At 36.4% G+C, this 21,463-nt stretch overlaps 1 protein-coding gene across 1 annotated transcript in view; it reads left to right on the top strand.

Moving 5' to 3' along the window:
• PDE3B (phosphodiesterase 3B) overlaps nt 1-21,463 on the top strand; it is a 197,240-nt gene that overhangs the window by 128,210 nt on the left and 47,567 nt on the right. The window contains exon 5 of the mRNA XM_021717516.1: nt 8,181-8,287. Coding sequence (XP_021573191.1) covers nt 8,181-8,287 — 107 coding nt within the window. The remainder of the gene's footprint in view (nt 1-8,180; nt 8,288-21,463) is intronic.

The following is a 21,463-nucleotide window of genomic DNA, read 5'->3' as shown; positions in this document are numbered from 1 at the left end:
GAGCTGTATAGTTTCACATTTGAAACAGTAGATGGCAGAATTGGTTCATAGCTATTTACCTGTTAAAATTTATGTTAACGTTTACTTATAAAATATAATCAGATAATTATAATTTTTCAGATCCTTTTGTGGCTTATTAATTTGAATCTCCTGTAATATATTCAAATAGGTGAACTTTTTTATAAAAGAAAAGTTGAGTGAAATGATGTGTAAAACAGGAAAGGATTAAATTATGAAGTGAACAGTACAGGAAAATAAGCATTGGTTGACAGTTTGCCTAGAGCATGAACATGATAGTCTTTTTTTTTCCCGGAAGCAGGATTTGGGGAAGTTAATGATATCAGGAACTGAAACTGTAATAGTGTTTATTAGCTATGAGAGGCATTATCTTGAGAAATTGTTGTGTTTTAAAGGAATGATGAAAATTATTTTGTTTTTTAATCTTTCACACTGGTGTAATAGCAATGTATTTGTGTTAAAGAAATCATTGAGACATTGAATTAAGGTCATTTAAACCTGCTGCCTCAGACAATTGATATTAAAATAGAAATACAGTCCAGAGAAAACTAATCTTTAACTCTGAGAAGTGTTTCTGTAAAGGTGTAAATGTAGGCAGATTCTAAATAGTCGCTTAATTCTCATTAAAACAAAACCATATGCCTCATAAAAGATTTAGAAATTTGAAGAGTGAAGCAATTGGGTGGTATTATGTATATCTGCTTCAAAGGAACTAAGCTAGAGATAATTTTTGTAGTTTGCAGAAGCTGGAGCCTCTCAGTAATAAATTTCTAAGTGTACTTTGAGCATAGGTGGGGTAAGATGGGAATGTATGAAGTTTTTATGACCACTCTTTTTTTCACATGTGAGCCTCTAGATCAGTACTGTCCAGTAGAAATTTCTAGGATGATAGAAATATTTTATATCTGCACTATATATTTTATAGCTAGATACTCCCTAGCTATATGTGGCTATTAATCATTCGAGATGTGTCTAGTATGACTAAGAAACTGAATTTTAAATTTGATTTAATTTTTTTTTTTGGAGTCAGAGTCTCATTCTGTCGCCCTGGCTGGAGTGCAATAGTATAGTCATGGCTACTGCAGCCTCTACCCGCTAGGCTCAGGTAATCCTTCCACTTCAGCCTTTCAAGTAACTGGTACTATAGGCACATGCCACCATGCCCAGCTAATTTTTTGATTTATTGTAGAGATGAAGTCTGTCCATGTTGCCTAGGCTGGTTTCCAACTACAGGGCTCAGGCAATTCTCTCACTTTCACCTTAGCCTCCCAAAGTGCTGGGATTACTGGCATAAGCCACCAAATCTGGCCTGATTCAATTTTGATTAATTTAATTCAGATATAAAGAGTCGTATGTGACTATTGTATAAACATGTGCAGCATCTATATTAGTGCATTTCTAGATCTTAAGTGTATAACACCAAACTAATAGGCTTGTGACTATGGAATCACCTCTCTTGACTTTATTACAGTAGTCCAGAACTGAGATCTCATATCCTAGGTTTTTGTGTCTTGATTTGAGCTCAGCTTTAGATTCTGATCACAGCTTCCCTGACTGTGATTTCAACATTATGCCAGTACTGAACCTCTCATTCCCTGAATCTGTGTCTGAAACCAGATTTCTCATTCCTCCAGCTGCTTACTATTGTTTTGCCCTTATGCTGGCACAATGCCGCCAACCTCTAGTTCAGTGGTTGCTTACAAAATTGATTTACCTAGAAACTTTGATTTTTTTTTTCTATCAGTTTGATGAGGTACCACTTGTCTGTCTTATTTCTTATGGTTCTTATTTCTTATGGTATGGGCACCTAGGGATGTTGTTTTTGACTATTTCCTTATTCTATGGATACCAGTTGTCAAATCTGTCTCTGCATTATCTTTTCCCCTCCCTCCCTCCCTCCTTCCCTTCCTTCTTTATTGTAGAGACAAGGTCTTGCCAAGTTGCCCAGGCTGGTCTTGAACCCTTGGGCTCAGGCAATCCACTCGCCTCAGCCTCCCAAAGTGCTGGGATTACAGACTGAGCCACCGAGCCTGGCTTCCATTTTTTCTTCTTCATCACTTTGCCTATACTATTTTATGCTTTCATCATTGCTTACTTGGGCTATTGAATTAACCTCTTAATTTCATTTTCCAGTATTCTTTAGCACATAAGATTCATCTAACACTTTCCACTAGAAATCTTCTTTAAACAAAACTTTGATTACAACTGTTTCAGGGTATCTCTGGGGGATTAGTTCTAGGCCCCTTTCCTTCTCCCACAGAAACCAAAATCTGTGAATGTGCAAATCCTTTATATAAAATGGTATATAGTATTTGCATAAAACCTATGCACATCCTCCCACATACTATAAATCATTTCTAGCTTACTTTATAATACCTAATACATTGTAAATGCTTTGTAAATAGCTATTGTACTGTATTATTGATTACTTTTTATTATTGTGATGTTTTTCTTAATATTTGCTTGAATATATTTTATCTGAGATTGGTTGAATTCACAGATTTGGAAACCTCTGTATATAGTTTTTCTAGTTGCTATGTTTTAGACCCTTTACCAGTGCCTATATAGAATAGTGCTTAAATTCCTAGTCTGGAATTGGAAACCTAGTTATTAATGCATCACAAAACTGCACCCTTACTTGGAAAAAGTAAATGAATTAATGTTGATGAGTAGTCTTTCAAAGAATGAGAATAGAAATGTGATTTGGAAAGCTCTTTGTGAAAACAATAGACATGTAACTTGTTTTAGACTCTTCCTTGATGTTTTCTGATAAATTTGTTCTTAGTTTAACTTTGTTTAGAAATTAACCTAGGCCAGGCTCAGTGGCTCAAACTTGTAATCCCAGCACTTTGGGAGGCTGAAGTAAGAGGATTGCCTGAGCCCAGAGCTTTGAGACCAGCCTGGAAAACTTGGTGAGACCTCGTCTCTACGATAAATCAAAAAATTAGTCAGGCATGGTAGCACGCACCTGTAGTTCCAGCTACTTGGAAAGGCTGAGGTAGAAGGATCACCTGAGCCCAGCAGGTCGACACTGGGGTGGCCATGACTGTGCCACTGCACTCCAACCTGGGTGACAGAGTGAGACTCTGACTTAAGAAAACAAAAACAAAAAACCTTAATTATATTTCAAAATAATTGGATACAAACAATGAAATAAAAATAAGGTATTTGGGTAAAGAGTAATACCCTGTTTGTGTAACGAGCAATATAGAATTTAATTTTGCTTTTCTTCATGCTTTTCCTGGAGAAAAAAGTCAAGTATTGTAGCCCAGGGAGGCTGTGCATAAATGTGATTTAAAAAAAGAATCTTAAGAAATAAAACCACTTGGAAGAATAGTTAATCTTCCTTGAACAGTCACTCTATTCCTAGCCTTAAAAGTTTATTGCTGTTCATCTCTTAGAGGACTTGAGATTTTATTAATCAGGGAAGCAGTTCCTTTACAATACCAAAATATCTTTACAATGCCTTCTTCCTTTGTTCATCTGAAATTCCAGTTAAGCTTAACAATTTTATTTTCTATTTGTCCATCCGTGCTTCTCTTTAACTTATGAGATTGATGCCCTACCTACTGAGCTAACGAGGTATCTCCTCTCTTTAATTTAAAAAGAAATTTAACTGGAATAGATCTCATCCTCATTTCTGTGTCCTTAATTAGGCTCAGATATACCTCTTAAGAATGATACCTGACATTCTTCTCCCTTCTTCCTCAAGGAAAAGTAATCTCTTTTACTTATGAATTTCCATAACACCTTTTCTTTGCTTATTTTATGGCACTTTTCACGTTCTACCTTGTGTAAACTCTGACTGCTACTGTGAAACCTGTTCAGTTACTGTGAAGAGTTTGGGACTGCATTAAAATGGATCTTTGAAGGTAAACGGCTGCTTAACAAGTGTCTTGAAGGGGTATGGTATCCATATGAGATGATGGCCCTTGATTGTACCTTCTGCCTAAGGTTCACAACTAGGATGATATTTCTCTGATCAGAAATTTTCAGGAAAGGTTGTTTTCTGGGATAGCTGACAATTAAATTACCCATTTCTGAGTTCCAGTGTTAGTACAAGTTGTATATCCCTTATTCACATGCCTGGGACCAAAAGTGTTTCAGATTTCAGATATTGGAATATTTGCATATGCATAATGAGATACCTTGGGGATGGGACCTAAGTCTAAACACAGAATTCATTTATGTTTCATGTATACCTTATAATTGAAGCTTGAAGGTAATTTTATACAATATTTTTAATAATTTTGTGCATGCAACAAACTTTTGACTGTGACCTGTCATGTGAGATCAGGTGTGGAATTTTCCATTTGTGGAGTCATGTCAACACTCAAAAAGTTTTGGATTTTGGAGCATTTCAGGTTAGGGATGCTCAGTCTATATTAGGGTTAAAAAACAACTGAATTGCTATCCTTGAACTGGGTGATGAGACTTAGCCCTCCCTGAAGGCAAACAGCATGTATTTGGAGCTCCTAGATCCTTCATTTTGTACAGATTTTCCTTTGGAAAAATTAGGTAATTTGTGTTGATTAACCTGCGGGCTCTCAATTGTATTTACATCCTACACTACAGAGACTTGCTTTTAACCTGTGATTTATCATTCTTCTCCACAACTGCTCTGTAATTAAATCTAATAACTTGTTACCTAGCAATAGTATGTTCCCTAAATAATGTCCTTAGAAACCAACTTTTCAATTCTGTGTCTTATAATTTATCAGAGATTTACATCAAATGTTAGCAAGTTTAGACCCTAAATTCAAGAGAGCTGATAGTGTCATTTCACTCAGTATCTTAAGAGAATGGCTCTGTATGCCAGGCTCGGTGGCTCAGCCTGTAATTCCAGCACTTCGGGAGGATGAGGTGAGTGGATTGCCTGAGCCCATGAGTTTGAGATCAACCCGGGAAACTTGGCAAGACCTTGTCTCTACAATAACTAGAAGATTTGCCGGGAGTGGTAGCATGCGCCTGTAGTTCCGGCTACTTGAAAGGCTGAGGTGGAAGGATTGCCGGAGCCCCTTGGGTCGACACTGGGGTGACCGCGAGTGTGCCACTGCACTCCAGCCTGGGCGACAGAGTGAGACTCCAACTCAAAAAGAAAAAAAGAGAGAGAATGGCCCTGTAAATCTAGACATCTGTGGCTGTCAAGTTTATATGGCAGCAATTAAAAAAAAAAAAAAGAATGAGTTGACACAGACCTTGCTAGAGTAATTTGTATTGACTATCTAGAATTCAACTCTTAACACATGGCTTAATTAAGTGACCATAACTTTTGACATCTTTTGTTTGTCTTTGAAGACTGATTTCCCAAGTGAGTAGAAAAAATAAACTCAGTTTCTCCCATTATACTCTTTTTCAAAAAACTTTTATGTTTTTTATTTTAAAGATGTGGGGTACAATTCAGGGTTAGGTATACAAATGTTCATTATGCAAGTACCCTTGTTGATGAGGTGTGCTCCCCTCACAGTTTTCCTCAACTGCCAATTCCATTCCCCCTCCCTTGGCTGTTTTCTGCTACTGCCAATCCTTTTCTTTCAGTATTATGTTAATTGTTCAGGGTCTGCTTATGAGTGAGAACATATGGTACTGTGTTCTTTGTTTCTGTGATGAATCACTGAGTATGATAGACTCTAAATTCAACCAAGTTGCTTCTGACACTAGATGTATGGGGATTTCGTCCTACCAGCAAGCAAATAAGCAAGCAGTTCTGCAGTGGATGTCAACTGGATGTCCTTTAATTTAATTCAGTTCAATTCTGCACCGTTTACCTGGAGATAGCGTCACACTGATTGAGGACTTTTATAGTTGCTAGCAAAACTAAATTCGACTTCTAGTGCTTATAGCAAGCCCCAGGGTTTTTTTGCCTGTGCCTCTGACTGACCGACTATAAATCAGGGTTCCCATAGCATTTGGATTCAGTTAATTTACTAGAGTGGCTCACAGAACTCAGGAAAATATATTTACTGGTTTATGACAAAGACTGTTTTAAAGGACAAAAATAAACAGCCAGATGAAGAGATACATAGGGTAAGTTCTGGAAGAGACCTGAGCATAGGAGCTTCTGTCCCCATGGAGTTGAAGTGTGGTACCCTCCTGATTTGTGGATGTGTTCTTGTTCACTCTTTGGAAGTTTCCATGTGTTTGACTATTCACAAGCTCTCTGAACCCAATTTTTGGGATTTTTATGGGAGCTTCATTATGCAGGCCTGGTTGATTAAATTGATGAGCAATTTAACCTTCAACTCTTCTTCCCTCCCCAGAGGTTAGGGCAGTAGGACTGATAGTTCCCACCTTCTAACCTTACCTTGGTCTTTCTAGTAACCAGCCCTTATACTGAAGCTACCTAGGGACTGCCAGCCATCTGTCAGCTCATTAGCATACAAAAAGATACTATCACTGTGGAGAGTCCAAGGATTTTTTAGGAGTTATGTGTCTGGAAGCAGGGACTGGACTAAGACCAATATAGACTTCAAAATATCACACCAAGTGTGACTTTAATCACCTTCCTACCAACTATTAATATTCATTGAGACTACTATGTAGCCCTCTCCTTTCTTCAGTGGCAAGTTATATAATTTCATTCAGGTGTATTTTTATCAGCTGGTAGAAATTAATGAGGAGATTCTGGAACTGATCTGAGAACCTATAATTTGACCTGTACCTCTCCATTCTAAACAGCCAAATGAATGTATGACTTATCTCAATTATTAGAAGACCTTGGATAAAAGGTAGAAGACTATGGAGTAGTGCTGTGGGTCTATTCTGAAAAGGAGAAATCTCTTTTGATTGAATATTAATCAGAGAGTGATTATTAATCAGATGACTTTGTTAGAATACACAGATTTTTCTATTTGAATGTTTCCTTCAGTGGTATTGTTACTCTTTTTTCCCAGTCTTTCCCACTTCACATGTAGGCTATTGTCAACTTGAAATAATTGAAAGGATCAGAATCCAGTTTAAAGGAGTTTATTCAGGTGCAAAGCTGAGGATGACCCTCCGGAAAACACAGACTTTAAACTTTGGAGTACTGACCCCAGAGTTAGAGATCTTTCTTATATAGGCAGAAAACAAAGGAATTTAGCAGAATTACAATATTTCCTACACAAGGTTGATTTATGAGTTACGACAGTTTGATTAGTTACAGCTTGCTTTCTTTTTCTAATTTAAAAGAGTATATTTAACATTCCATCTAGACAGTGTGATAGTCATGAGGTCTTGTGTAAAAGAAGAAAGAGGGAAGTTAAGTCTAAAAACGAAGATCAGTAGTAAAGAGGGAAAGTCTTCTCTGGGACTCTTTAGTCTTTTATAACATTTTCCAAAACAATTTAGGTAAGAGGAAGAAGGGTTAATCTATAGTCAAAACAAAGGTTACAGCTGCCTTTTAGTGACTCAGGTCCCATAGTTACATCCTTTGAGGTTCAAAATAATTTAAAGTTTCTAACAGTTTTAATTTTGAATTACTTATTCATAGAGTAAATACTCAAATACAAAGAATGACTGAATATTCATAGAGAAATAAGTTAATTGGGTGATATTTTTTTGCTTATTGCTTTTTTAAAATTAGCTTACACTAATAAAAATTGTCAGTATCTGTGAGGAGAGGGAACTGAAACTAATGAGAAACTATACTTTAGGTCAGCGATTCTCATTGAGGTCCCTGGACTAGTAACACCAGCATCATCTAAGAACTTGTGAGGAATACAAACTCTCTGGCCCTACCCCAGACCTACTAAATCAGAAACCTTGGGAATGGAACTAGCAGTCTGTTTTAAGAAGCCTTCCAGGTGGTATTGATAATGCACTTTAGTTCAGGGATCAGCAAACTATAGCCTATGGACCTAATCTGGTCCATAGCCTGTTTTTGTAAGTAAATTTTGTTGAAGCACAGCCACATTAATTTGTTTATTATTGGATGCTTTTGTGACACAATGGCAGAATTTAGTAGTTGCAACAGAGACCTATAGCCTGAAAACAGAAGTATTTACTATCTGGTTCTGTACAGAAAAAGTTTGCTGACTCCTGTTTTAGGCATTAGGCACTAAATAGAGGTCAAAACTCTGAATTTATAAGGCGGTATTTGCTAATTGAATTGAAGACAATGAAGAAAAAAAGGAAATTTCCCATGGTTTCAGTATTCATAACCTGCTATTTTTCCCTTTTAGTCAAGGATGCTACCTAAATGGGCCTTTTAATTCAAATCTACTGACAATCCCGAAGCAAAGGTCATCTTCTGTATCACTGACTCACCATGTAGGTCTGAGAAGAGCTGGTAAGAAATCACTCTTTTTTACTTAAATGTGGGAATTCTCAAAGTATATGATGGTGTAAATTCTTTTCATTACACATCTATAGCTAGTTTTGAATATAATTTCATGTATTGTAAGTCAACATGACTAAGCAACTTGGGTTGGTTACTAATTGACCACTTGCTAATTCTTTTAATAAACACTTTTTGAACATCTACTGTATACCAGGTACTCTGTTAGGCACTAAGGATTCAGAGATAAAATTAAAACTATTTAACCTGAATAGTTGCAGATCCAGAACAATGGAAAATCTTCAAGAAAGAGTATTTCTTTTGTAGCATGGCAATTGTGGAGAAAAAAATCTTAGTATGAGAATAGAGAAACCCTGACTATATCCTGGCAAGTCTTGCTAACAGGAATTTTTTTTTAATTAAAAGATTACAGGATGCTTCAAAACTTCTTGAATGAAAGATATTTTTGCAAATATAACATAGAAATATTAGAGCAATACTGATATCTGCTTTTAAAGTACATTAGGACTGATATTAGACAGGTACAATGAGATATACACTCACAGAATTTTTTTATACACAATTAAAAACTATACAACATGTGAAGAGGCTGGAAAATGTTATTTACAATCAAGAAAAGCAGACACTAGAAAAAGATCTCATATGATATTGATGTTGAATTTAAGTCTTTAAAATAACAATGATATTTTAAAGGAAATAGAAGGAAAGATGGGCAGAATGAATGGATACATTGAAAAGAGAACTGGAACACATAGAAAAGAAATAATGGACAGTCTAGAACTGAAAAGTGCATTTGATTAAATTAAAAGTGTAGTTCTTGGTTTAAGAGTGGATCAGATACAACAGAAAACAAAATTAGTGAACTTGAAGACAGAGAAGTAGAAAATACCCAACCTGAAGCACAGAGAGGAAAAAATATATAATAACAGAAGAATATGTAAGAGACATATGAGAAACAGTCATAAGTTTTAAAATATGTGTGAATGGACTTCCAAAAGAAAAGGAGACAAAAAAAACCAGAATAATTTCCCAAAACTTATAAAAAGAAAGCAGCCAACAGACTGATAAAGTTCCGTGAACCCCAAGCAGGATAAATACAGAAAAAATCACAGCTAGTATATCAGTCAAACCCCTTAATTATAAAGAAAAAAATTTTAAAACCAACCAGAAAAACACAGATTATTTTCCAGGGAGCAACAATACACAGACAGTTCCTTCTTATCAACAACTATGGAAGCCAAAGGCAATGGAATAGCATGTTTAAAGTATTGAAGTTACAAAACTTGCTAACGTAGAATTATTTGCCCAATGAAATATTCTTGACAAATTAAAATGAAATAAAATCTGGCCGGGCTCAGTGGCTCAGCCTGTAATCCCAGTGCTTTGGGAGGCCAAGGTGAGTGAATTGCCGAGCCCGCGGGTTCAAGACCCTCCTGGGCAACTTGGCGAGACCTCGTCTCTACAATAAATCAAAAATTAGCCAGGCATGGTAGTGTGCGCCTGTAGTTTCGGCTACTTGGAAAGCTGAGGTGGAAGGATCGCTGGAGCCCAGCAGGTCGAGGCTGCTGTGGCCAGAAACGGCTACTGCACTCCAGTCTGGGTGGCAGAGTGAGACTCCAACTCAGAAAAAAAAAAAAGAAAAAAAATCTGAAAGTGTCCTTACGTTCCCCCCAAACAGTAACTGAGGAATTAGTTATGTTAATTTGATTGTGACTATCATTTCACAGTGTATGTAAATCAAGTCATTATGTTGTATAGCTTGAATATATACAGTTTTTATTCATCAATCATACCTCAGTAAAGCTGGAAAAAATATTTTTACTAAATAAGTTAAGCTAAAAAAAATTATTTTTTTTAAAAGAAACAAAAGCTAAAAGATTTGGTTGCTGGCAGACCTGTACTACTAAGATTCTGTAAAGGAAGTTTCTTAGGTAGGAGGAAAAGATGCAGATTGAAGCATGGAACTGCAGGAACAAATCAAAAGCACTGGTAAGCCTAGACTGGTGGATGAGTATTAAAAAAAGGATGGGTAAAAACAACAATAACTTTCTTGTAGCATTTATAATATATGTAGAAATAGGATATATGGTAATAATAGCTAGCATAAAGGGCAGGGCAGGGGTAAATAGACTTAAACTTGTAAGGTACTAGAAATGATTGAAAAGCAGGAAAAAGTTCTGATTCAAGAGAGATCAATATTCAGAGATGCACATTGTAATATCCAAGAGGTCAGTTAAAAGAATAGTAGAAAAAGGTATAACTAAAAAGCTAATGAGAAGTAAAATGTCATAATTTATTTTTAAAAACTTCAAATAATTAAATAAAGGAAACAAAAACAGAAGGAAAAAATAAATAGCAGCACAGCAGGTGAACATACTATATTACATTACATTAAAAATATACCTTGGGGGAGGAAGAAGGATCTGACAAGAATTGTTTACAGTATGTTATCTGAAATGTCAAATTTCCAAGAAAAAGTTAGACTATACACTCCAGTTGAAAGACAAAGATTATCAGACTGAATTAAAAATATAAGACTCTTCATAACCTGCCTGGACAACTTGGTGAGACCTCATCACTACAGTAAATCAAAAAATTAGCTGGGCATGGTAGCGCACACCTATAATTCTAGCTACTCGGAAGGCTGAGGCGGAAGGATCGCTGGAGCCCAGCAGGTCGAGGCTGCAGTGGCCGGGAGCGGCCACTGCACTCTAGTCTGGGCGACAGAGTGAGACTCCAACTCAAAATAAAATAAAATAAAATAAGACTCAACTGTATCCTCTTTGTAAGAGGCATACTCTAAATTTAAAGACAAAGATAGATCTCATCTCATTAACTGTAAAATATATAAACTAAAAATTGACAAATCTAAAGGGAGAGAAATAGAAAATTCATATTCACATTTGGAGATTTTTAACTCATCACTCACATTAGCTAGTAGAACAAGCAGACCAAAATAATGTAAATATGTGGAAGATTTGAACAACATGACCAACTGACTTGAATTAACTGACTAGAAAACACTATGCCCAGCCATAACAGGATGCTTATTTTTTTCCAAAGACACAAATATTTTATCACAGCACATCATTTGCTTGACTCTAAAGCAAATATAAATGAATTTCAAAGGAGTAAAATCATATGTATAGAGAGGTTAACTTCTGCATGGCAGAGGGAAGATCTCACTGTCCTGCTAAAACAATTGTAGCAACACAAAATCAATCATTTCAGAACTCCAGAAATTAACAAAAGCTAGAGAAGAAACTAGAAGTTGTCAGTCCAAGAAAACTACTGAACCTTGGTAAGACAGTCGATTCTATGACATATTGATTTGAGGCTGTTGTCATCTCCCAATCTCTCCTCAGCTCAGTGGTATTATAGTCAAAAACTTACGGCATTGAAGTCATTGGATAGGTCTGGCCTCTCTTGGAGCTCCCTTAAAAGCATCCTCTCTAAAGCACAGTAAATATTTTGTTTTTACAGTTTCCTGGACAAAATCTCTATTTCCAGTTTATTGTAGCTATTTGATTTGATTCAGAACTTAGCTTACAAAAACAAACAAAAAAAAGCTCATATCCCCAGGCTTTTCCAAAATAATAACAATCGGCTAACAACATCATGACTTTCTAAGGCTGTGATCTGAGTTGTGACAAATTAGCTTACTAGGAATTTTAAGGACATGTTATATACTAGATGACCTTGGGAACTTTGAAAAGCACTGGTATATTCCTGGGGATCTGATAGTCTGTACACATGTAAGATTGTGCTTATGCCCAAGAAAGATCTGAGAAAGGAGAAGGCCCCAGTCAGTCACCTCTGGCTGATGTTCAGGCCTTCACAAGCAGGTCATGAAAGCTAAGGCTATCTTGTAAAGTGCCTGAAATTTGAAGGTGTGTCTTTTCACACGGCTTCTCTTGACAAAAGATAGAACACATGTAAGCAAAACATTTAAAGAAATCTTCTGACTGAACATTGGCTTGCCTCTTACTTATACTGACTCAGGGATGACTTAAGAAGTCAAGCTTGGAAATAAAATCAATAACTTAAAAAAAAGCTAACAGAAAACTAAGTGGCTACACATTATAAAAACAGAATCTACATAATTAGTTCAGGAAAGTCCCTAAACAAATAATCAGAAAGAAGAAAACAAACACAAAACCAGCAAAATGATAAATTTGGGGTGTGAGAAGGATATAATACCAGAGTTGTTACAGTATTTTATCTAAAATGTCTAATTTTCAGCAATAGCTTTTGAAACATGCAAAGAAATAGAACATTTTTGCCATGTGTACAAGGAAAAAAAGTAGCCAATAGAAAGTTTATCTGACGGGGCTGGATTTTGGACTTAACAAAGACTAATATTTGCTATTATTAATATGTTTAAATAACTAGAGGATACCATGTCTCAAGCATTTAAGAAGACTATTACAATAATGTTTCACCAAAGAGAGAAGATAATTAGAAATTATAAAATAAAATTATAACATTATTTTGATAATTATAAATAATTGCTGCTTCTACTCAATATTGAATGGGAGGTTCTAGCCAGAGAAATTAGGCAAAAGGAATAAAAAAGAAGTTAAACTATTTTCAGATGGCTTTATCTTGCCTATATAAAATCCTAAGAAATGTACTAAAACTTATTATAACAAATAAACAAGTTCATCAATGTAGCAGTATCAATTTTATTTCTATACACAAGCAATGAAAATCCTAAGGAATTCATTAAAACCTATCGTAGCCAATAAGTAAGTTCATCAGTGTGGCAGGATCAATTTTATTTCTGTATATTAGTAATGAGCAATCCAAAACTGAAGTTAAGTAAAGAATTCTATTTATAATTAGCATTTTTAAAACTTCAAAATAAACCTAACAAATTATTACAAGACCTTTTCAATAAGAACTATGAAACATTGTTGAAAGAAATTAAAGAAGACCTTAATAATGGAAAGACAGTCATTCAAAAGACCTAATATTGTTAAGATTACAGTATTTTCCAAATTGTTCTGGATTCAGCATAGTTCTTATTAAAATTTGAACTGACTTTGTGGAAATTGACAATCTAATTGTGAAATTCATGTGGGAATACAAGGGTCCTAGAATAGCCAAAACAGTTCCTTCAATAAAAAGGAAAAATTTGGAAGACTCACACGTCCAAATTTTAAGACTTAATTACCAACCTACATTAATCAAGATAGCGTTGTACTGGCATAAGGATATTGCAATTCAGTAGAATAGAATTGAAAGTCAGAAATAAACTTTTATATTTACGGTTAAGTGATTTTCAACAAGGATGCCAAGATACTTGAATGAGGAATGAATAGTCCTTTAAAAAATGGTACTAGGATAGGAGGATATGTACACACAGAAGAATGAATTTGGAATCCTTCCTCTCACCATACTCAAAAACTAACTCAAAATCCATTACAGACTCAAATGTTAAAGTCATAAGAGATAAATATTGGTGAGGGTGTGGACTAAAACGAGTCCATTTACACTGTTGGTACTGTAAATTGGTGTGGCCATTGTGGAAAACAGCATGAAGGGTTCTCAGAAAATTTAAGATCGAATTGTCATATGACCCAGCAATTTCTCTTTTGGATATATGCCCCAAACGTGAAATGAAATGTTGAAATGAAATCAACACTTCGTAAAGATACCTGCATTCCCATGGTTGTTGCAGCATTATTCACAGTAGACAAGGTATGGAAACAACCTAACTGTTCAACCATGGATGAATGGTTAAAGAATATGTGGTGTAGCTGGGCTCAGTGGCTCAGCCTGTAATCCCGCGCCTTTGGGAGGATGAGGTGAGTGGATTGACTGAGCCTGCGGGTTCAAGACCCGCCTGGGCAGCGAGACCTCATCTCTACAATAAATCAAAAAATCATCCGGGCGTGGTAGCGCATGCCTGTAGTTCCGGCTACTTGGAAGGCTGAGGCGGAAGGATCGCCGGAGCCCAGCAGGTCGAGGCTGCGGTGGCCGGGAGCGGCTGCTGCACTCCAGTCTGGGCGACAGAGTGAGACTCCAACTCAAAAAAAAAAAAAAAGAATATGTGGTGTATATACACAATGGATTACTATTTAGCATTAACAAAGGAGATCCTGTCATTTGTAATAACATAGATGAACCATAGAGGACATTATGTAAAGTGAAATAATTCAGACACAGAAAGAAAAATACAACATGAACTCACTTACATGTGGGATCTAAAAAAGAAAGTTGAATATATAGATGGTGGTTACCAGGGGCTAGGTGGTAGTTATTTTTTGAGTTATTGATGATGTATGTAAAGGGTAGTTATGGATATGTAAGATGAATAAGTCAAGAGGTCTAATGTACAGTATAAGGACTGTAGTCAAGAATATTGTATTATATACTGGAAATTTGTTGAGATGGTAGATTTTTGTTGCTCTTACTACAGACACACACAAAAAGTAACTGTGAGATGGTGGATATGTTAATTTGCTTGACTGTAGTAACCATTTCACTATGTGCATGTATATAAAGCATCATTTTCTACACCTTAAATATATGCAATAAAAATAATAGTTCACGTTATGAAAAAGGCTTCCATTTCATCTGGAAATGGAAACATGAACTGGAATCCAAATAAGATAAAAAGGATTCTATAGAGAAAATAAAGTTAAAACCATGAAATGTGTAGAAGAAAACATGGGAGAAAATACTTGTGACTTTGGGTTTTGAGTAAAGTGTTCTTTTTTTTCTCTTTTAATTTTTATTTTGAAATTGTGGGGTACAATTCAGGGTTACATATACAAATGTTCCTTGTGCAGGTACCTTCATTGATGAGGTGTGCCCCCACTTCCCCTAGTGGATATTGACTACTGTCAATCCCAGCTCCCTGTCCCCCCCCCTGCAGTTTCCCGCTATTTTCCTTTGGTATATCCCTTTCCTATGGTAGTTGTTCAAGGTCCACTTATGAGTGAGAACATATGGTACTCAGCTCTTTGTTTCTCTGAGAGATCACTCAGTATTATAAACTCTAATTCCATCCAGGTTGCTGCAAAGTTCATGATTTTGTTCTTCTTTATGACTGTATGATAGTCCATTGTATATATGTACCACTTTTTTTATATAGTCCTCTTTTGATGGGCAGCATGGTTGGTTCCATGTTCTTGCTATTGTGAACAATGCTGCAATAAACATACGTGTGCAGGTATCTTTTTTATAGAGTGACCTGAGCTCTTCCGGGTATATTCCCAGTAGGGAGATTGTGGAGTCATATGGAAGTTCAATTTTAGAACTTTTAGGAATCACTACATTGATTTCCACAGAGGCTGCACTAGTTTACACTCCCACCAACAGCATAGAAATGTTCCCTTTTTGCCACATCCTCTCCAGCATCTGTTATTTTTTGAGTTATTGATGATGGCCATTCTGACTGGAGTTAGGTGGTATCTCAGTGTAGTTTTAATTTGCATCTCCTTGATGATTAGTGAGGCTGAACATTTTTTCATGTGTCTGTGGCTGCTCGTATATCTTCTTTTGACAAGTGTCTATTCATATTTTTAGCCCGTTTTGTAATGGGGCTGTTTGTTTTTTTCTTTTCAGCACATTTGAGTTCCTTGTAGATCCTTGACATTAGGCCTTTGTCAGACATGGAGTTGGCAAATATTTTTTCCCAGTCTGTGGGCTATCTCCCTGCTCTCTTGATGGTTTCTTTAGCTTCGCAGAAGCTTGTCAGTTTAATGAGGTCCCACTTGTCTATCTTATCTCTTATGACCTGGGCACTTTGGGTTTTGATCAGGAATTGGTTGCCAGTTCCAGCTTCCATAAGAGTGTCTCCTGCATTTTTTAAGGTTCTTACAATTTGAGGCTTTACATTTAGGTCTGTGATCCATTTAGAGTTAATTTTTGCGTATGGGGATAGGTAGGGGTCTTGTTTCAATCTTCTGCATATGGTCAGCCAGTTTTCCCAGCACCATTTACTGAATAGGTTCTTCTCTCCCCAGTAGTGGGTGGTGGAGGTTTTGTCGAAGATGAGTTGTTTGAGAAATTGAGGTTTTGCTTCTGGATCTCAATTCTATTCCATTGGTCTATATGCCTCTTCTTGTACCAATACCAGGCTGTTTTGATTATTGTAGCTTTATAGTATAGTTTAAAGTTTGGGAGTGTGATTTCTTTTTTTTTTTTTTTTTTTTGCTTAGGATTGTTTTAGCTATTCTTGGTCATTTATGTTTCCATATGAAATCCTGTATTGTTTTTTCTAGGCCTGAGAAGAATGTTGCTGATAATTTGATGGGTATTGCATTAAATCTGTAGATTGCTTTAGGTAAAATGGATATTTTAACAATGTTGGTTCTTCCAATCCATGAGCATGGAATATTTTTCCACTTGTTTGTGTCATCTTTGATTTTTTTGAGCAGTGTTTTGTAGTTTTCATTGTAAAGGTCTTTTACATCTCTGGTTAGGAAGATGCCAAGGTATTTCTTTTTTTTTTTTTGTGGCTATTATAAATGGAATTGTGCTTTTTATTTGGGTTTCTGTTTGTTTATTATTGGTGTATAGAAATGCGATTGTCTTTTGTACATTTATTTTATACCCTGAGGCTTTGCCAAAGTCCTTTATCAGTGCCAGGAGATTTTTGGGAGATTCTCTTGGGTTTTCAAGGTATACAATCATGTCATCTGCAAAGAGAGATAACTTGACTTCCTCTTTTCCACATCTGGATACCCCTGATTGCCTTCTCTTCTCAGATTGTTCTAGCTAGGACTTTCAAAACTGTGTTGAACAGGAGGGGCTAGAGTGGGCATCCTTATCTTGTTCCAGTTTTCAGGGGAAATTGTTTCAATTTTTGTCTGTTTAGGAGTATGCTGACTGTGCGTTTCTCATAGATAGCTTTTACTATTTTGAGGTATGTTTCATGTATGCCTAGATGTTCGAGGGTTTTTATCAAGAAGGGTGCTGGATTTTATCAAAAGCTTTTTCTGCATCCAATGATATAATCATGTGGTTTTCGTTTTTACATCTGTTGATTATTTAATTATGTTTATGGTCTTAAGAATGTTGAACCAGGCTTGCATCCTGGGAATGAAGTCGTGATGGATGATATTTGAGATGTGTTGTTGAATCTGGTTCGCTAGGATCTCGTTGAGAATTTTAGCATCTATGTTCACCAAAGATATTGGCCTGTAGTTCTCTTTCTTTGTTGGATCTTTACCTGGCTTGGGTATCAATGTGATGTTGGCTTTGTAAAATGATTTGGGGAGAGTTCCATCTTTTTCAACCACCTGGAATACCTTCAGTAGGATTGGTATCAGCTCCTCCTTAAAGGTCTTGTAGAATTCTGCTGAAAAGCCATCTGGTCCAGGGCTTTTTTTTGTCAGTAGTTTTCTTATGGCATAATCAATTTCCTTGATTGTTATTGGTCTGTTTAGGGTCTCAGTGTCTTCTTGTTTCAACCTAGGGAGGTTGTGTGTGAGTAAAGTGTTCTTAACCATGACATCAAAAGCACAGTCCATGAATGAAAAATATTGGTAAATTGGAATTCATCAGAATTTAAAAGCATTTGTACTTCAACAGACTCCATCAAGAAAGTGAGAAGATAGTCTCACAGGTTGGAAGAAAATGTTAGTAAATCATATTTTTGACAATAGACTTGTATCCATAATATATAAAGAACTCTTACAACTCAACATTAAGCTGAAAAATGATCCAGTTTAAAAACAGGCAAAAAATCTGAATAGATGTTTATCCAAAGCAGCTATTCAGATAGTCTGTAACCTTACAAGTATGAAAAGATGCTGAGGATCATGAGTCATTAGAGAAATAGATATCAAAACTACACTGAACTACCATTTCACTCTCACTAGGATGTCTATAATTATAAAGACAGACAGTAACATGTTTCGGTACAAAATGTTCAGAGGTTGGAAACTCCCAAACTGCTGATGGGAAAGTAAAATACTACAGCCACTCTGGAAGACAACTTAGCAGTTCCTCAAAATGTTAAACAGAGTTACCATGTGACCCAGTCATTCTACTCCTGTGTATATACCCAAGAGAATTGAAATCACAGAAGTGAATCCACACAAAAACTTGTATATAAATTATTCATAATAGCCAGAAAGTAGAAACAATCTGAATGGATCAACAAAATGTGGCTTATCTATATAAATAGAATATTATTTGTTACAAAAATAGCATCAAGTAGTGATGCATGTTACAACATGAGTGAACCTTGAAAACATTTTACTAAGTAAAACAAGGCAGTCCCAAATTGTATGAATTTATTTATATAAAATGTCCATATTTATAAAGTTAGAAAGGATATTGGTGGTTTCATGGTTTAAATATTTGTGTGTCTCCAAAATTTCTATGTTTAAATTTAATCCTCCATGAAACAGTATTAAGAGGTAGGGCCTTTGGGAGGCGATTAAATAATGAGTTCAGAACCCTCATGAATGAAATTAGTGCCTTTATAAAAGAGACCAATGAGAACTAGCAACCCCATTCACTTTGTGAGGATGCAGGGAGAAGGTACCATTTATGAAGCAGAAACTGAGTTCTTACCAGACACCAAATCTGCTGGTGTCTTGATCTTGGACTTCCCAGCCTTCAAACTGTGAGCCATCTATTTCTGTTGTTTATAAATCACCCAGTCTAAGTTATTTTTATAGCATCTTGAGTAAACTAGACAGTGTTTGCCTGTGACCAGGGGTAGAAGGGGGAGGAATTGGGAATGACTGCTAATGAGTATAAGGTTTCTTTTTTGGGTTTCTGAAAATATTCCAGAATTAGATAGTGGCAATAATTGTACAACTCTGTGAATATACTAACGCTCACTGAATTGTGCAATTTAAAAGGGTAAATTTTATGGCATGTGAATGATATCTCAATAAAACTGTTTAAAAAACACATATAGGGCATGCTTTCTCACCACAGTAGTATTTGTTTAAAAAACTCAGAGAGATATGCAGAAAATCCTCATGCTATAAATAACCTGAGTTAAGAAAAACAATGAAAGTTAGAAAATATTTTAATGATATGATAATAATATTGAAAATAGGACTTACTAAAACTTGTGAGAGGAGGCTAAAGCAGTGCTTTGAGTTGAAAAATATATAGCAACATGAAGAAAAATTAAAAATCAATTAAGTGTACATTTTAACAAGCTACAAATCTAACTACAAAGTAAACCAAAAGAAAGAATGCAAAACTAAGGATAAGAGCAGAAATCAATGAAATACGGGCTAACAAAAATAAATAAATAAATAAATACATACATACATAAATAAGAGGGAAAATTGGCCAGGCACAGTGGCTCTAGCCTGTAACCCTAGCACTTTGGAAGGCCAGCGCCAGAGGATTTCTTGAGCCTAGGGGTTTAAGACCAATCTGAGTACCATAGCAAGGCCCATCTGTATAAAAATAAAAAATTAGCCAGGCATGGTGGTGTGTGCCTGTAGTCTCAGCTGCTTGTGAGGCTGAGGCAGAAGGGTGTCCTGAGCTCAGAAAGTCAAGGCAGCAGTGAGCCATGATTATGCCACTGCACTCCAGCCTGGGAGACAGAGTAAACCCTGACTCAAAAAAAAGGAGGAATAATCAAGAATATGAAAACTCAAAAACAAAAATTAATGAAATTGATAGTTCTGGTAGAAGATTGATAAATAAAACTAAAGAGGAAACACATATTTTCAATGTAAAAAATGAAAAGGGGCATAATCACCAATCCCACTTAAATTTAAAGGAAAATAAAAGGATTTTTGGATAAATTCATGCAAATAAATGTCACTATCTAAATCAAATGAATGTCTTAATAATTACAACTAGATGACGCTGATACAAAAAGAAATAGAAATCTGAAGAGTCATTCTGAAGGAATTAAACCTGTAGTTAAAAACCTTCCTACAAGCCGGGCTCGGTGGCTCAGCCTGTAATCCCGTGCCTTTGGGAGGCTGAGGTGAGTGGATTGCCTGAGCCCGCGGGTTCGAGACCCGCCTGGGCAGTGAGACCTCATCCCTATAATAAACCAAAAAATCAGCCGGGCGTGGTAGCGCATGCCTGCAATTCCGGCTACTCGAAGGCTGAGGTGGAAGGATCACCGGAGCCCAGCAGGTCGAGGCTGCGGTGGCCGGGAGCAGCCACTGCACTCCAGTCTGGGTGACAGAGTGAGACTCTGACTCAAAAAAAAAAACCTTCCTACAAAATGTGTTATAGGTCCAGATGACTTTACTGGTGAATTCTTTCCAACACTTAATTAAAATATTGTTATGTAAAGATTGTGTTCAATGCCTTAGTTTCCTATAGCTGCTTGCTATAGACTGAATGTGTGTATCCTCCCACTCTCACCCCAATTCATATGTTGAAACCTAATCCTTAATGGGATGGTATTTGGAGGTGAGACTTTAGGAAGGTGAACAGGTCGTGAAGGTGGGGCCCTTATGAATGGAATGAGTGCTTTATAAAAGAGATCCCAAAGAGCTTTCAAGTCCCTTCAATCATATGAGGACATAGTGAGAAGAGGGTTGTCTGCGAACCAGGAAGAGAGCCATCATCAGACATGGAATCTGCTAGTGCCTTGATCTTGTGCTTCCCAGCCTCCAGAATTTTAAGAAATAAATTTCTCTTTTTTGTAAACTACCAAGTCTGTGGTGTTCTAGCAGCCCAAGTGGACTAAGGCACTGCTGTATTAAATTACCACACACTTAGTAACTTAAATAACAGATTTATTATCTGGTTTTAGAGGTCAGAAGTCTGAAATTGTTCTCACTGGGCACAAAGCAAGGTGTTAGGAAGGCTGTGTTCCCCTTGGAGGCTCTGGGAGAGAATCCATTTTCTTTGCCCTTTCAGCTTCTAGAGTTTCCCAGCATTCCGTGGGCCATGGCTCCATTACACCATCATTATTGCCCACAATGTCAGGATGAATTCTTACGCTGCCATCTCTGGTATCTCTTTCATCTGACTTTCTCTTTTACTTGTGTGGACTCTTGTAATTACATTGAGCACAACTAGATATCCAGAATAATCTTCCCATCTCAAGGTTAGCTGATTAGCAACTTTGCAATCTAAATATCTTTTGCCATGTAACCTAACATAGACATTGTTCTTATGGTTTAGGAAATGGACATCATTATTCTACCTACCACAACTGGTCTTACACAACTCTTTCAGTGACAAAGAGGACTCACTTACCTTTTTTTT

This window comes from Carlito syrichta, unplaced genomic scaffold (genome assembly GCF_000164805.1).
Source record: "Carlito syrichta isolate Samal-C Ts95f unplaced genomic scaffold, Tarsius_syrichta-2.0.1 Scaffold309824, whole genome shotgun sequence".
Taxonomy (NCBI): domain Eukaryota; kingdom Metazoa; phylum Chordata; class Mammalia; order Primates; family Tarsiidae; genus Carlito; species Carlito syrichta.
The sequence above is the reverse complement of the archived record's forward strand: the minus strand, read 5'-3'. Positions and strand labels throughout refer to the sequence as shown.